Raw genomic sequence first — 19,017 nt, 5'->3', positions numbered from 1 at the left:
GATAAACTTATTTTAAAATTTAAAAAAACTTTTAAAATTATTTTTGACTCCTGTAAAAATTGTTCTCCTACTTCTGATCACTTCACTTTCCATTTATTCATACAAGTCTTCCCAAAATTTTCTAAAACCACCTATGTCATCATTTCTTACAGAATAATAGTATTCTATCACATTCATATACTATAACTTTTTCAGCCATTTCTCAATTAATGGATATCCCTCCAGTTTCCAATTTTTTTGTTATCACAAAAAGATGTGCTATAAATATTTTTGGATGCTTTGACCCTTTTCCTCTTTCTTTGATCTCCTTGAGGTATACAACTACTAGCAATATTTCTCGATCAAGTTTTATAAGAATGTGAGGGCATAATTCTAAACTTCTTTCCAGGCTAATTAGACTAATTCAACAATGTACATTAGTGTAACTATTTTCTCACAACCACTCAACCATTTATGATTTTCTTTTTTGTTCTTAGCCTATCTGCTAAGTTCAGAGTTTTTTTTATTATTATTTTTAATTATTTTAATCATTTTTCTAATTATTAGTAACTTAAAGTATTTTATTTTACTTGGCTATTTATAGTTCTGATTTCTTCATCTGAAACTACCTATTCCTATCCTTTAACCATTTATCAATTGAGGGATGGCTCTTATTCTAACAAATTTGGCCTGGTTCCCTTGCTATAAAGATTTTTCCAAGTTAAATCTGAAAGTTTTAAGGAGATATGCTTTAACCTCTATTAATATTTGATATTGTTTCATATATTTACCTTAGTGCCTCAGGTCGCCTTTTCTGCTTTCCTCCTTTACTGTCACTGATTGCACTTTCAATATCTTCACCAATGAGATTTGCCTAAAATGATAAAAGCAAAAATTACCTGGAAGACTTTTTAATTGATTGTTTAAAAGCTTTAGTATGAAGTAGTTTGGTAGAGTGAATAGAGTGTTAAGAAACCCAGGGTTCAAATCCTGTACCAGGTACTTAATAGTTATTGTATGAAGTATCATTACTACTCTACTACTAAGTCACAAAATAATCTTTTAGGACAAATGTCCCTTTCAAACATGGACTATATTCTGGTATCACATCCTAACCACTCTCCTTAGACATTTAAATAATTATGGATCTTTCTCCCACATTATGAACTTTCTATATATATAATGTTTTGTTGTTCCAATGTATTGTTCTTGAATTGAGTTGCTATTAAAATGTTTCTCTCTCACATATATAATGACTTGTTTTTTGGCCAGTTTCCATCATCAAGATCCCACTGAAAGACAGGCTACATTATTTTACAATATTTATTTCATATAACTACATTTGAAAATAAATTGCAGTGCAATATTAGAATCTTAGAATATTGGAGCTAGAGCTATTGAAATTCATCTCCGTATAATATAATTCTCAGGTAGATATAGCCAGTATAATAATTATATCAATAGTAGCCATAATAAAAATAATAACTAGCATTTTTATAGTTCTCTAAGTTTGCAAAGTAGTTAACAAATAATATGTCTTTTTAGTCTTACTTAGGGAATTCCTACAAAGAACAGGAAGTTGGACTCTGATTTTAAAGGTCCTTTCCGTCTCTAAGATTCTATGATCCTATAAACAAAAAACATATTGACAAATTTGGGGGAAGTGAAGAGTCTGTAATTTCTCAACTTGGAGGAATGGGCAATTTTCCCAGGGCCACAGATCAAGTAAGTATTTGAGGATAGATTTGAATTCAGGTTTCTCTAATTTTAGATCTAACACTCTATCCACTGCACTGGTTTATCTCTAGTAAAAGCATTTCGAAATCTTGATCATCTGCAGAAGCTACAACAATGCTATTGGAGTTTTCTATGTGTTTTGGAACTCACGAGAAGTTAAATCTAAAAGTGACAAAGCAACCTTGATATTATATACATGTTAAAATTTCACTTTCCACATGATTTCCTAGAACTAAAGGAGGAATGCAATACACCCAACAGAAGTGCTGCTGATTTTTAGGATTTCATGTGAGATTTAATATTCTTTTTTTTTTTTATGATCTGTGACATCTTTAAAATCCAGAGAGTTGTTAACAAACTTATAAACTAACAAATTTGGCACTTGATACAAGCACCATGAAACCATTATCAGAATGACCAGTTGTGACTTAGGGTCGTGTAGGCAGGAGGCAGAAACCAAGGGAGGCAATAAGCAGAGGCCAGCACAGCCAGAGAAAAGAAAGTGTTACCTTTACAATTTACTTCTTATGTTTAACTAGGTGCTAAGCTCATTTCTTTCTACCTGCTAAAACAGCTCAAAATGTATCAGGGCACTTTTAATTTTGGCATCTCTAAGTTCTCCTGTGCTCCTTATGGTTCAAGTTGCTAAATATACACAGTGGAATGAGGAAGTATCTGCATAATTTATATAATAGCCCAACCAAATGGCTGTGACAAGTCAGTGTGCTAGCCAGTTTGACTACTACAAACAACATTATATCCTTTATCATAAGTACTAAAATCTGACAATCCTGCTCAATGACCTTTGGAATCCAGTGTATTAGCTGAATATCTTCATAAATATTGGATTTGATCTGACATTTTATCTCCTGTAAAGTGGCTATAGTTCAATATAATCATGGAATGTCTGTTACTTTTAACATATCCAATTATTGCATAGCTTAAATGTGTACTGCCACTCTCAAAAAGTGCTAACTACCAACCAAACAATGAATATATGCAAATTAGTTGAATGCCAAGGGTCTTTTCAAAATGACTGTAAATAAACCCTTCTATGATTTTGATAATTTGAATGTCTAAAGAAAATTATATTCGTGTGATCAAATTGAATCTGTGGGGTCTCTAGAGAATTTCAGTAAGAGAAAAGGCAAATGAATTTCTAGAAAACTATAAAAGTGTCTTGACCAAAAAGCAATCAGTACAAAAAGGCCCAATGAAGGTATCAGAAAAACACATCATTCAGGGAATTCCACTCATAAGATAAAGTTGCTCAAGTGAAAGACACCTTCTAACTTTCTAAGAGACATCAATAAATTTTAATCATCATTTGGAAATTCTAGAATATATAAGAATATGATCCCTCTGACAACAGTCTATTTGAGCAGGTAACTATGCTCATATATAACTTGAGGATTATAAATTCTAAGCAATTTAGTCATGTCATATAATTAACCAGTCAACTCTTCAATGATATCCTGGGAAATGTTCCAAGTGTTTCACAGCAATAGACTATGCTATTTGATTAGTGCTTAACAGAACTGAACTTCATGACTAATTTGTAAAGCAAGATTGAAAAAAATCCTATTTATTACAAATTTAGGATACTTGGAAAATATTTAACATCTTGTCACCTAATATATTCTAATGCATCTATATCCCATCCAATTATTCTCCCCCCTCAAATGGATTTTTTTTCTTAAAATAAATTTATATCTGATATTTATCTTCATGATCATGCTAGAAAGTTTTGAGAAAGGAAAATCCAGTTTGTTTTCACAATGTGATCAGAAAAATGTAGAAATATGTTTAGAACAATTGCCCATGTTTAACCTATGTTGGATTACTTGCTGTCTTGGGAAGGGGAGGGGAGGGGAGGGGAGAAAGAAAGAGAGAAAAATTTGGAACACAAGATTTTGCAAGTTTACCCTTGTTGAAAACTATCTTTGCATGTATTTTGAAAATAAAAAGCTATTGTTAAAGAAAAAAATGATATGATTAGAAAGATAAGATTCCCCCCCCCCCTTATTAGAACCAGTAGAAATCTGTTCAATTCTAGCCCTCTAGAGAAAATTCTTAAATTCTTCAATAATTTTTTACCTTAATCTCGTCACACTGGAAAAGATGAAGATCTGGTTTGCTCTGAGCTGGTTCTTTGCATATTAAAGCAAGAATTGAATCATAGTTGCATGCATTCATCATGGCTTGGCAGTGCTGGATGGTATTTAAAGGGAAATTCTCCAGTTCATTCTATAGATTAAAGGAAAACATAAATTAGCTATAATTATATTTCATAATCATCCTGCATTATATTTATATAATCAATGATTTAAGTATTTATTAAAAACCTGTTAAGTACCAGGCACTATTCTAAGTGTTGGGGATACAGATACAAAAATAACACATTCTTTGCCCTCAAGAATCTAGAACTTGAAAGCAACTCAATCACCCAGTGAAACTCCTTCACTTTACAGATAATTAAACAGAATCCATGAGAATATAAGTGACTGACCCAAGGTCACACAGAAAGAAAGTGACAGAGCCAGTATTCAAACCCAGTCCTATGATTTCAAGTCTAGCAGTTTTTCTACTTTTTCCATCCATAATTGATTTATTTTTAAACTTCCGTAGCTGTCTAGAATTTTCTATTCTAAAAATGGAAAACTTTATTGTTATTCAATCATTTTAGTTGTCTCCAACTCTTCATGACCACATTGGGGTTTTCTTGGCAAAAATGCTGGAATGATTTGCTCTTTTCTTTTCTAGCTCATTTTTACAGAGTAGAAACTGAGACAGAGTTAAGTGACTTTCCCAGAGTCACACAGCTGATTAGTGTCTGAAGCCTGATTATGCTCAAGGAAGATAAGTCTTCCTGACTTGAGTCCCAGCACTCTATCCACTGCATCACCTAGCTGCCAACAACTTAATTAGTCATTTAAAATTGTGTAAATCACTCTTACTATGAACTCTGGCAAATGATTTAATGCTAAAATTTGACTGATACTAAGGAAACAGCCTAGAAAGAAAAGATATGGAGTGGTGTAGGAAAATGAAGAGACAGGGAAAGGAATGTACATGGAGAGAAACAGATTATATTTTTAATTAACCTAGAGAAAATGAACTTTGGAATGCCTATTTCCTGAGGATATGGAACTGCTGATAATATAGAAAAAGGCCAGCTACACTAGAATCTTTCCCTCTTTCTCCCTTCTTCTCTACATTCAGTCCCTTTGCTCTTTTTTTTTTCTCTCTCTTCCACTCCCTGCCCCCATCCTGTCTCTATCTCCATTTTTGAGTGTCTGACACACTCTCTCTTCTGTCTCTGTAATTCTGTCTTTCTCTTTCTTTCTCCTTCCATTGCTCCTTTCCCCCCTCATTCTCTTTTTAATAAACATATAATAAATGTGACATCTTGTTCTCAGAATACTCAATCATTTGTACTATTTTGAGATTAAACCTGGAACTGTGCCAGTTTGGAAAGAACTATAAATACACTCCCACAATGTTAGTCTACTCAATGAAATCAAATAATACTGTCATTAAGACAAATCTATACTTTACAAGAAAGACATTGAGGATGAATTGTTTTTCAAAAAGCAAGATTAAAAAAACTGAGATTATAAGAGTTTTTATATTATTTCCAAGAAGGAAGTACACAAAAACTTTAAAAAGCTGAATAAATAAGCCTGCTATTTCTTAAAGCTTTTTTTTCATCATCATTCTGTTAAAAAGTAACCTATTGCATTTATCAAAAAACAACTAAGATACTTTATCCTTTATATACTGGCATCTGGTACATATATGTGCATTTATATCTAAAAGAACTACATGTGAATTTGAGATTTTATTGAAATATATGAAAACTTTTTCAAGTATCACTTGAAAATTTAATAATAAGCAATGCTGAGAATTATAACAATACATAAAATTAATTTAATTTATAAATTTTTCTTATTCATGCCCTGGGACATAATTTTGCTCTGATAAAATAAAAATTATGACAGTGCGAATACTCTTGTAAAAGAAAAAAAAGTGAAAAAGAGTACCAATGAACAATTTAAAAATAAACAGAAGATAATAGAATAAACTTCAAAAGAGAAACAGACATGTAGGACAGTGATGAAACTACCATGTTAAATTTGAATTTCATATGTATGTGTGTATTTAGATATATAAAGGATCCAAGATTTACACAGAAGAATGTATATAGACAGGGTAAATTTTATATACTGTCTTTTTTGGTTTTCGTAATAGATTAAAATATTTACATTTATTGATATTTTATAGCTCATAATAAAAAAATTCTTAAAGCAAAACAAAAATAAAAACCTAATCTTAGGGCATACTATTTTAGTACACAAAATTTCTTCATCTCTTATTTCAAAGAACAGAAAATAAAAGTTCTTTGCCTATGTTAGCTAGTTAGTCAATAAACATTTAAATAAACTCACAAAATGCCAGTTACTTTACTAAGTGATAGAGATGAAAAGAAAAGCAAAAAAAAAAAAAAAAACCAGTCCTTGCTCTCAAAGAACTCACAATCTAATGAGAAATAGAAGATGCAAGCAATGACCTACAATCAATAAACAGAGTGAATAGGACATTTTTTAAAGTGAAAGTACTAGAAATAAAAGGGATTAGAAAATACTTCTAAAAGTAGATGGGATGGTAGGTGAAACTTGGAAGTCAGAGAATGGGGAGATGGGGAGAAAGGGCATTCCATGCATGAGAGGCAAAAAAAAAAAAATTATTCTCAGGAAAAATTTACTTTAAAAACAAAGCAGACATTTTTAATAATTACATTTGACTTAAAAATTCCTTTTTATGAGTTCTCTTCCATTGTTTGAGTTATTAAATCTTTCATTTATTGAATTATCTTCCATTCCATAATAAATTTGACCTGGTTGAGTTTCCAGAGAATTTAGATAATGACAAGGTTGCAATTTACAAAATTTACCTTTGTCTCCAAATCAATCAGACTCACAGCTCTGTCATCAACTTGAAGAATCATATCCTGTGTCCAAACTTTGCCCTTGGCATCAAGCAATTTCAGTTTTCTTATTCCATCTTCTACTGTTATCATAGCCTCTTTGCGATCCAGTACAAAAGTAGTCAGATGCTGTTGATTGGAACATAAATTTTAAAAACACGAGATACAACATAACATTGTCATTTTCTAAAACAAATTGATAAGTTAATTATATTAGAGAAATATATAAAAAATAACAGCACAGTTCTGGCTCTATTATTTTAATTCTTACTAATCTGGCATCTTTTGTACCACTGTCTATCAAAGGGCAAACAACAGGACCTATTTCTTGGGAAAGCTATGGTTCATTAATGTTTTAATTAAGGGAAAATGATTCAACCTATTATATTTCTAATGCTAAGAAATAATATACCACACTGTAGTAAAGATTTACTATATGGATATCACATTTGAACAAACATGAATTCCAATTTCTTCTTTCAAACACATCTTTTGGGGAGTTGATTTATAATTTCATTGTTTTGGGCAACTAGCAATTATGGAACTTTCCTACAACAATGCAGATAACAACTTTTCTTAACTTGTGAGTTGTCATGGGGCAAATAGGAAAATCACTTGTCCATATTGTCACAATTACAGGAGCAGCTAGGTTGCACAGTGGATAGAGCACCAGTCCTGAAGTCAGGAGGACCCGAGTTCAAATCTGGTCTCAGACACTTAACACTTCCTAGCTGTGTGACCCTTGGTAAGTCACTCAACCCTAATTTGCCTCAGCAAAAAATAAAACAAAAGAACATATTCATAATGACATTAGGTGTTAAAGATTAGTACTTGTACCTTCATTTTTTTCCTATTATACCAGGGCTATCTCTCTACAATTATTTAAATTCCATCACTATAATTCAACTCAATTCAATGACAACAAGAGCTCTATTTTATAGCTTTCACATTATGGATTACTATCAACTGGGATATATGAGAATATCAGCTCCAGTCAGTGTCTGTGATAAAAGCACACTTTTAATTTCTGAACAATCAACAGAAGGTACTTGCAAAAGATTAGTGAAAATTCTTCCAGTATTTAAGTTAAGAATATGAACCTAAAGATGTTAAAATTTGAGTTTTTGTAGAAAAAATTAAATGTCATATCTCCTTTTTAAGTATTTTCTACTATAAGTAAAGGGAATCTAAATAGGATTTAATTAGTAACTCTTTATCTTCCCCCCCCAAAAAAAAGTTTGAAAAGAGATCAGTTAAATCACCAAATTACATAATGAAAGCAGTTAACTAAATAGAGCAAGCAGAAATGGCTTGGGGGCACATCTAAAAATAAAACACCTGCACCTGAAGAAACTGCTATTGGTTCAATTTCAAATTATATTCTGTAATGCAAAAGTATAAAGAAAGTTAGATTGTATAATATATAGAATGAGGCTGGTAGTGATTGTGGATCGATGATTTGTTTTCATTCTTCATTAAAATATGTCAAGAAAAACGATAATATAGGGTGAAGGAAGGAAAACATCTTACTTCAACACGATACTGAGTTGTATCTGACATGCTACTGATGCTGTCTCTGGCATAATTCTTTCGTTGTTCTGAAAGAAATGAAAAAGACATTATTCACTCTCAGTCTATGATTCATATCACAAGATCATCTCTATAACAAGTCTGCTTCACACAGAAATACAATAGATGACAAGTCACCATTGTATTTGTGTAGCTGAAGGCACGTGTTATTTACATAAAATCTTGGAGCCACAAAAAGAGCAACTAAGGGTACTGTATAAGACTATTACAACAGTTCAGAATTCAACAGGTTAATGATATTTGAAAGGGTACCAAAAAATTTAGGCTAAATAGAGCAAAATTTCTTAAAGGGATACAGGCTGGTTTGACATTTCTTATAACTTTATGTTAAAATCGCTAGTGAGCTAGAGAGAACTGAAAATGTGTCATATATGTTACATGAATTAAACAAAATTATCATTACAAAACATTGCTTCATAAAATCCAACATATGTTATAGAAGTTTAAAATCTAATTAGATTGCTGCATCTCATTAAATATTCAATTTACACACAAGGATAGTAAAAGTAAGTAAGGTCAGCTAAGAAAATTCAGAAAACAAGAAAAGTGGAGAATAATCATTCTAAGCTACTTAAAAAGCAAATAGGCATCTCTCGTTCTCTGTCATATAATGCTGCAAAATCAAAAATGTCACTAAATAGATATAAAAGTACTATGGAAATATTTAGTATCATTTACATATTAAGAACAAATGACATAATTGGTAAATATATTTAATATCTCACATATCTCATGTTTAAATTGACAAATTTATAATATTCTTCCTAAATCTTCAAAACATTTTTCCAAGTATAAAGTACAATATGATTATAGACAAGAATATAGGAAGAATATTATATACTTTTTATTTTTAGTTGATAATGATGATGACGTTGGTGGTGGTGGCAGCTAACATTTATATAGCGCCTATTTTGTGTCAAGTACTGTATGTGTGCTTTACAAATTTTATCTCTTTGATCCTCACAACAACCCTGTGAGGTAGGTACAATTATCAACCCCATTTTACAGATGAGGAAACTAGGGCAATAAAAGGTTAAGTGACCTGCCCATGACCACCCTACTAAGTGTCTGGTGCTGCATTTGAAATAGGTCTTCCTAACTCTTGGCTCCTGTGCTCTGTGCACTATGGCACCATCTAATTGCACCTGAGAGAAGAGACAAGAGACCTTTATATTTTTTTTAATTTTAAAATGAGACATCTGCAAAGCATCTTTTAGATCTTGAAAGTGCTATATAAATGCTAGCTATGATAATTAATAATAATAAAAGAAATTTAAAAATAGTAAAAAAAAAATCAAAAAGTTGTCTTGAAAATGAAAGTAAACAAGTATAAAATGATAAAAAAATAATGCTTAGAATGAAAAAAAATAAATATAAATTTGTTTGTTTGTTTTTCATTATTAAGAGCAGATGAGGAGCAGGCATATAGTGCAGTGGATAGAGCACCAACCCTGGAGTCAGGAGGACCTGAGTTCAAATCCAACCTGAGACACTTAACACTTATCAGTTGTGTGACCTTGGGCAAATCACTTGCCCCCAACTACCTCTCCAAAACAGCCCCCCCAAAAAAGAGCATATGAAAGGATCACAGATTTAGAATTATTAAGCACCTCAGAGGTCATCAGAGTCAACTCACTCATTCTATAGAGAATCTAAGGCCTATGGCAATTAAAGGCTAAATTTGCCCAAGGCCACAATTATGAAAGTAGTAGGGGGCAAGATTTGAATTAGATCTTTTGACTCCAACTTTAGCTCCAAATAACTACTAGCAACTGACATAGGCTTTGCAATTATTTTTTCAAAAACAGAAAAGAATTCCTTCTTATCTTTGCAAACTATAAGGTACATTTAGGATGAAACAGTGTTTTTTATTTAAATTCCACAAATCTGAGGTTCTGTGCACAGATATACTCAATGATTGACTTGAAAAGAATTATTTATTCTATTTTTGCTTTTGCAGCATATCAAATGCTTGTAAGATCAGACACACCACAAAGTTCAGTGTTTGCTACCTTTCTTTTTTTGTTTGGATGATGATCTGAAGAAGTATAATCCATCTTGCCCTGATGAAACAAGGTAATTAAAAAGAAATGCCTGTTCAACTTCTGAAATGTATTATTTTCATTCCAAATGTCACTGTACATTATATAGTTAGGTCCTATATATTGAATAAAAGATAGCTCAGATTTTAATTTAGGTTCCATTATGAGACTTTACTCACTAAAATTTCATTAGGAAGGAGAAATGTTATAATCCTTTGCTTGAAATATTGTCTCATTATCCAGGAACTCTTGTGATAAATGACCTTCTGACCACAACTATCTCAGGATCAACTGAACAACTATGCTGGTGATGCATTAGCCCATTCTTGTTACTCTTAACAATATTCAATCAGGACATTGTCAGGATGTGGCAACTTCAGGATGTTCAGCTCTAAATATGTCTTACACATATATGATTACAAAATACAATAAACAGAAGGTTAAGTATAGGAGTACATTTTGTTTTTACATTTCCTATCATATTGCAACAGTAATTCTGAATTATTTAATTCTATATGTCTCCACATGAAGATCAAGCTATACTAACATTCAATACAAGTTTCATAATTCAGTGAAATATATATTTCACAGAAAAAAATGAAAGATTCACTATTTGAAAATTATCAAATAACAACATTGATAATCATTATCTAATGTTCCAGATAATCATTTAATGTGGGCTTTTTCTAAGCTTACTTTCTTAGTCTATCTAAAAATGCTATATTTAAGTCAAGAAGTCTTGAGTTTTAATGCTACCTTCAACACATACTATAACAACATATGTGAATGTTAACAAATCATTTGACCACTGGATGCATCAAGTTCCACATCTGTAATATCTATAATTCCTACCTCACTTATTTTTCTCAAATGAGTAAACCTATCCAAAGCAATTTGCAAATTTTAAAATGCTATAGAAATTCCAATTATTGTTATCGTCATTGAAATCTGTGTTGTTGTTATTGTCATTATCATTTTTGTGATTTATCCACATACAAAATAGGAAGATCTGGGAAGGCAGGATACAATACCAAAGTTTATAAAAAACAGTCAGAAAATTTGCTCTGTTACATTAATAATCTTTAAAAATAGGATCTATTTTTCCATTTATTGTGATTCTAGAAACAAGTGCAATTTAATCTTAAAACACAAAGCAACATTTAAGGAGGTAATGCCTGAATTCCTGACAGGCTCTTGCAAAAAAATGAAAAAAATTTAAAAAGGGGATTTCTCTTTCAGAAGAACTATGAGAATATACCATTAGTATAAGTTATAAATATCAATGATGCACCTGTTCTGAGAATCTCCACCAAAAGAATCCGAACAATAGTAAAGCTTCAACAAAGCTTCTTGACACAATTAAAACTCCAATCCTAGAAGACCCCTTTTACTTTCTCTGTATTTGTTAGACTTCATTGACTCACAAAACACTTGTTTCAGCTGATAAGCCTTTTCTAAACTTTAAGAGTGAAGGTAACAAGGTTAAATGACTTATTCAAAGACAACTGAATCAATATAGTACAAAATTTCCAGATTCCTTGGTCAAGTTAGCGCTGGGTGAAATAACATGTCTGTAAAACTGTTTGAACACAATTAGGAGATCTTATAGGTGCCTATAAGGTAAGATTATGGCCTCTTTTTTGATTTTAGTTTACATGGAACAGCATGACTATAGTCAACATATAATGGATATATTTATCTAACATTAGCTGAGACCATGCAAACTATGAGAAATGTAGAGGGATTTAAGAATAAAAAATATGAAATTAATCTGAGGAGGAAAGTAGTCAGTTATGAGAAATTACCAATGCATATGTAAAATACTTTTGGAATATAAATAAGCTAATTTACAAGTGGGATAAGAAGATTGTATTATGCAAATTTGAAAATACTTCCAAGCACTGTTCATAAAAAGGCATTTAAGTCCTTTTTAACCTAATTTACAGTATCGATTGATGTTCATTTTTTCTCCAAATACTTCAACCAAGAGATGACATTATATCAACTATATTCATCCCTGTTAGGATTACTAGGTGAGAACTCAGGTTGTCTGGATAGTGACAAGGTGAGAATTCAGGTTGGACAATTACAAGGTGAGAACTCAGGTTGACTTGATAGAAGGAGCAAGCTCATTGGCTGAAGTGGTTCTTCCCAGAAGCCCTTGCATTATCCCACGCCCATTCTCTGGGAGAATAAAAGAGAGGACACCCAGAGATAGAAGAAGACTCTGCATTGCATCAGGCTTCACGGGGCTCTCTGCAGGAAGGGAAGTCACTTCTCTGGACAAGAGTTAACAGCAACTGCCTGGAGACAACGGTTCGTTACAGGAAGAAGAATCTGTCGGAGAGATTTGAGTAGAAGACACAGCAGATCTCTTCCCAGAGAGTGATCCGGCAGCTTCTAGAGACGACAGCTCGCTACACAACATCATTTACTTTCAAGCATAAAATAAAACAAGGTCAAAAATGGATTGGGGAGAAAGTCCCTTACTAGCACTTTTTGTGGTAGAAACAACATACTTAAGGAATTCAGAGAAACTAAGGAAAACATATATAAAGTGAAGAAAGCAGAATTAAGAAACATGTTTCAGAAAGGAAATAGCAAAAGAAATAAAAAGTCAGATTATGGTAAATAATCTTGATATCAGAACACTGATGAAGCATGTTGTTGTTGTTTTTTTTTTTCTCTCAGTACAAAGTTGAGAGATACTCTATGTGGATGTGCCAATAGAGTATCACTTTCATTTACTTAATTTTTTGTTATAAAAGGGAGGAGGGTAGGATAGAGATGCATGTATTGAGTAAATGTTGTAAAAGAAAAAAATAATCAATAATAAAAAAAGAACAAATATCAAAAAGATCTTCATATGACTACCCTCCATTAAGTCATTATCATCCAGAAGTTGGCTGTGGTGAAAAAGTGAACCTGATCACTTGGGTAAACTATCCCTAACTTTAGCTAATTTTGATTTCATATATATATTTTTTTCATATATATATATATATATATATATCTTCTTCACAAATCCACTGGTACCATATTGTCCATCTGAATTGAGTACCTTTTAGGGGTTCTTTTTCTTTATGTTATTATATTCTCTCTTGCCTTTATTGATTCATGGTATCAATTTATATGCATTTTCCAAGTTTTGGTGAATTCTATATGTTCATTATATCATATGTCATAATAGTATTTCAATACATGAATATTGCATATTTTGCTCAGATATTCCCTAACCAATGGTAACCAAATTTGTTTCTACTTTTTTACTACTACAAAAACTATTGCTATGGATATTTTGGTATATGTGAGACCTTTCCATCTGTCTTTGACTCTTTAAGTTATATATTACATATTGGATCAAACTATATATAGAGGAAAAGGGCATGAACATGTTAATCACTTTTCTATTATAATTCTAAACTATTTTCCAAAATGTATGGACCAGTTCACAATTTAATCAACAATGTTTTAATGTGGCTATCTTCCTGCAGCCTCTACAGTATTAGCTATTCTCATCCTTAATCACCTTTGATAATCTTATGGATATAAGTTTAAAAAAATCTCAAAAGTATTTAAATATTCAATTATCTATTATTATTTGAACATTTTCCCCATATGGTTATCAATACATATTTTCCTTAGAAATTTATATTCATAGTCTTTGCGTAATATCTACTTTCAAATGGCAGATTTATTGAATCCATATATATAATGGATGAGGCACAGTAGATAGAGCACTAGGTTTAGAATCAGTAAGACTCATATTCATAAGTTAGAATCTTGCCTCAGACACTTATGAGCTATGGGATTCTTAATCCTGTTTGCCTCAATTTCCTTCTCTATAAAATACAGAAGGAAATGGCAAAATATCTTGTTAACTTTACCTAGAACACACTAAAAGGGGTCACAGTCAGACATGACTTAAACAACTCACCAAAAACATATAAAATTAATATTAGACTTTTATTAGAAATATTGTATGCAATTTTTTTCTATTCAGTTTTTCTTTACCTACTTGCATGTGTTTAATTTATGCAAAATCTTTTAAATTTTATGTAGTCAAAATTATTTATATTTTGTTTATATGACTATTTCTATTTCTTTTTGATCAATAATTCTCAATTTACTAATAGTTGTGAATAGTCTTTTCTTCCATCCTCTTTTAATTTTTCAGTAACGTGTTGACTATTTACATTTAGATAAGTGTCCATTTTGACTGTATTGTGATATTTACTGTAAGTTGCTTGTCCAAACCCATTTTCTGCCAAAATACTTTACATTTTTCCCAGCAGAACTTCTCCCATATAAGAGTGTTTTCTGCAGCAGAATTACAAAATAGGGATTATTTTCCCTAATATTTACTTTCTTGGGATAAGTGAATATTTGGCTACACTGTGCAGTTGTTTCTGGATTTTGCCTTTCTAATCTATTTCACTTTCAAAATTTATTTTTTAAAAATACCAGGATCATAGGTCTCCTACACAGTTGATCCCAGCTATAATCAATCCCTGACTATACATGTTTTTCCCATGCATGCTTATCATTCTAGGGACATATTTAAATTCATTTCCCTAACATTAAAATGGCCACAAAAATATTTATTAAGAGGATAGTACAATTGCTGAAATGATAGTTGGGAAATCTATGGATCTCATTTCTATGTTTTCAGTTTCTCTAATAATGCAGATTATTCATAATGGTTAAGAATTGACAATAAAAAGGATTATTAAGAATTTCTTATAATTTGGATTTTCTGAATATAGTCACTGACTTCAAAATTCCTAATTATAAATGATTATGTTGTAAATACTATTAATGTGATTTTCAAGAAAGTCATTTCTCTAGCAACTTCAGCTATGACATAGTTGAGAATCTAAAAAGAAAAAAAAATTACAACTTTTAATTAAAATTGATGTCCCAAAGTTCATATGCTTAAATAATAGGATATTTCCTCAATCACAAACTCAGAGATAAATACTTTTGCTTCATATACAATTTTATGCAAAATTGATTATTTGGTTTTCTGCCAACAAGAGAGCAATTTAAATGCAGGGAATATGAGAAGTGGTGCTACTAAAAGCACACACAAAAGGGAGTTGATAGAAGGAAGGAGTCACAATGACTATAATAATAAATAGACACAGTAAAAAAATATAGCATCTTGGAGACATTGAATTTGAGGTCCAGCATTCCTATACACTTTAGTAGCTCTGCTGCCATCACAGTATTTATTATTAGAACTATATTATAGGAAGGTACATTCAAGTATTTTCAGAATATTGGCCATTTATACTTTTGTACCTTTCTTATGATGTATCACATTTTGCCTTATATTAGTCATATGAGTATGTATCACTTCCTCTATTAAATTATAAATTCTATAAAAGCAGGAACTGTGATTGTCTTTTTTTTATATACCCTCGGGAACATATAACAAAGCACATTTCATTCAATAAGCACTAGAGTTGGCTAATATTTTAAAAGTTTTCTTCTTTCAATTCCCCAATGATGCTAGATAAATGAGGGATTACTACATTGATCCAAGTTATGTCCAATAGATAAATTACACTTAGGCTAGAATATGAAATATGCTGTACTGTAAAATTTCCCATTTCAGAGACTCAGATGCTATTTGACTAAAGAGTACCATTGGGAATTTAAAGGAAATAATATAACATCTATTGAAATTGTCTATTTCTTTAGAGGCTCTATTCTAATGACCAAAAAATAGTAAGAAAAGGAGGCAAAAATTTATGGAAATGCAATAGATATAAATTAAATTACAACTCTACTATAGCTATGCTCACAAAGAAAAAAGTATGATAGGTGTAGGTGTAAGTAATATGAAAAAATAGGATTCACACTTTTACTAAGAATTTATTTTGAATTTGAATCTGGTTGTAAATTTGCAGATTAGTGCTTTGCAAACTTTAAAGCACTGTTATTATTTAAAACCTTTTACAATCTACCCCCAATCTATGTTTCTAAATTCATTGCATATTACTCTTTCCTAAAATCTGTGATGCAAACTGACATTCTCTCCCACCTTTCACACAAAACTCTCCTGTACCTCCCACATCTATGTCTTTGTACTGGCCTTTTTGAGAGCCAAGATGAATCCATTCTCTCTTCACTTGAGTCTCACCATGTCACTATTTCAAGAATAAGAGTATCTGACATACAGTAGGCATTAATGAATACTTTTTGATTGAAAAACGCCACCCCACTCTAGTTATTAGGGACAATAAAGTGTTAATGTGCACCCAAGCAAAAACAAAATAAAGTCACTAAGCCTTTGAGAAGAGGCAGTATGAAAATAAAGGGGAAAAGAATTTAAAGAGAGAGAATATCCTGAATAATGAGTGGATAAGTGTAAAGGGCTGAAACTCTGAATAGGTGCATTGGAATCGGACAACCAAGCACGTAAGGCTAATTACCTATTGGACAATACTCTATTAGCATATGCTTGGAAAATGGCCTTTCTCACTATTCTGTGCTGCCTCAATCTTTTGGTATATACAGATAATCATAGGAGGGATTAGGGGGTGGAGTAAGACAAGCCAGAGTCACTTTGGAGAAGAAAGAGGAAAAGGGAAGTTCGTGGCAAGCCTTGTGGAGTTTCCTCCCTCTCCTTTACTTCTCCCCTTAAAGACCAAGGACTTTTGATGATTCTGACTCTGGCTGATTGTGAGGTCAACAGGGAGCTAACATGGACTTCACAGATGAGAAGTGAAGGAACCTCACCCAGAAGAGAAGGAAAATGATTATAACTTTAAACAAGAAACAAGAAGGAGGCTCTTAGAGAAGAGATCATTTTCATTCCCCAAGGGTGAACAGCTGCCTATGCTCCCAAGGAATGTTGATATTGATCCAAAGGTGAGAGATCATCTAGCAAGAATGAGAACTAACTGGTGGTTGGTCTGAGTTATCTCTTCATTACCCCCATAACAATAATGGAAGCATCTGCTACTTTACTAGGAAATACCTAATATAAAACAGAAAACCTCTCAAGACTTTTAAGAAGGTATGACTACTCACTTCTCATGAGTTGTGTGAGAGCACCTGATAACTCTGGCAGAAGGAAACTACAAAGTGTCCTGCAAAAGAATAAAAAGCCTAATGGAAGAAAATGAATACCTCAGAAAATGTAATTTCATAATCATTGAAGGAAGTGAAGGATTTCAATAGGGAAAGATATTTGAAAAGGGAATAGCCATTTAATAAGACAGAATCTGAAAATGAGATTTATATTTTAGGACTACTGTTTAATATTTTGAATTGCAAGCTTCCAACCAGAAGGGAATATGCCTAATGAGGGCTGTCAAAAATGCATTTGTTTGAACCTTACAAATCAAATCAAAGTGCTTTAAAATGAAAAAGAGGGAAGGAGAAAACTGTCTACATGTCTATCCACAATGCCATATTCCAAGAACAGCAGATATATTAGAAAAGGAATCACAGTAGAGAAGCACAAAATTTAAGAAAGTAACCAGCAAACCCATGGTCTCATAAATCTATAAAAATGTGCAAAGTATATTTTAAAAGCAAGATGAACCAGATAATTTAACAGAAGAGAAATTTGTACTTAAGTATGGTTAATATTTGATGGAAGGAGCCTCATGACTAAAAAAATAACCCTGCTAGGATGCATCTTATGTGAAAGAAGCGAGATAGATGAAATAATATATACACATGAGGAAATCCAGGAAAAGTACACAGCAAAAAACAGATGACGATCCATGGAAATAGACCAAAATAATATTGTCACTTGAATATATTATAGAATATCTGTGGCTTCCTGACATATTATGGGTATATTCAGTTCTTCATAGATCTGCGGGTGTTCTTTCAGCAGCTAATAATGTTTTTACTTGCCTTTGCAAAACTTTCATACTTCAAAAAGTAAAGGAGCCAAAAAGGTGAAATATTGTTTTGGAACTGACATCCACTAACAAGGAGGAATTAGTTGTTGACATAGAAATGATGGGAACCTTAGATGAACTTTTGATCTTAAAGGTTATCATAGAAAAAGAGAAGAAAACCAGAAATAGTTTGACATGTACATAGATTTGAGGATAACACATTCCAAAGAGTTTGGAGAAAGGCCATTGCAGATTATAATTCTACTGGGGAAGTCAGTCCAAGAGACTAAGAAGCATTTAACAATGAAATTATGAAGATAGAAAAACAAACAAAATTGAAGAGGAACAACATAGAAGGTTTTTTTTTTAATTAAGCTATATTCAGAAAAAGGAGATCAACAAAAGAATTTGCTCTCGATAGGATAATGACTAGCAGTGATAGTGAGAGGAGTCAAATATTTTCAATTACTACTTTACTTGGTTTTCACTGCCAAGGAGAATAATTTTTGCATTGGAAAGGATAGAACCAAAATATCTAAGAGGGAATTGATAGTCCGAGGGCCTTTAGGGTGCACTGGTCAATCAGATGGTCCAGATGAACAATACCCTAAGTTAGTGATGCCAAATTCAAATAGAAACTAAACTGTACATGAGGGTTCCTGTGGACATATGCTGACTTAGACAACCACACATTAAAATTATCTATGTTTTAATATATATATATATGTATATATATACATATATATATATATATAATTGTTACAAACTTTCCAATTACTTTTAATCTGGTTCCAGCCACACTTGAAAACAATATGAG

General features: G+C 31.8%; 1 protein-coding gene across 3 annotated transcripts in view; it reads right to left on the bottom strand.

The window, feature by feature from the left end:
• Positions 1–19,017, bottom strand: part of EPS8 (EGFR pathway substrate 8, signaling adaptor) — a 232,425-nt gene that overhangs the window by 71,807 nt on the left and 141,601 nt on the right. For all 3 annotated transcript variants that reach the window (XM_074268960.1, XM_074268958.1, XM_074268959.1), the window contains 4 exons: positions 8,234–8,301; positions 6,671–6,832; positions 3,814–3,963; positions 771–853 (listed from right to left, as the gene is read on the bottom strand). In XM_074268960.1, coding sequence (XP_074125061.1) covers positions 771–853; positions 3,814–3,963; positions 6,671–6,832; positions 8,234–8,301 — 463 coding nt within the window. The remainder of the gene's footprint in view (positions 1–770; positions 854–3,813; positions 3,964–6,670; positions 6,833–8,233; positions 8,302–19,017) is intronic.

Source organism: Sminthopsis crassicaudata, chromosome 5 (assembly GCF_048593235.1).
Source record: "Sminthopsis crassicaudata isolate SCR6 chromosome 5, ASM4859323v1, whole genome shotgun sequence".
Classification (NCBI taxonomy): Eukaryota; Metazoa; Chordata; class Mammalia; order Dasyuromorphia; family Dasyuridae; genus Sminthopsis; species Sminthopsis crassicaudata.
This window is presented reverse-complemented; position numbering and strand designations above follow the sequence as displayed.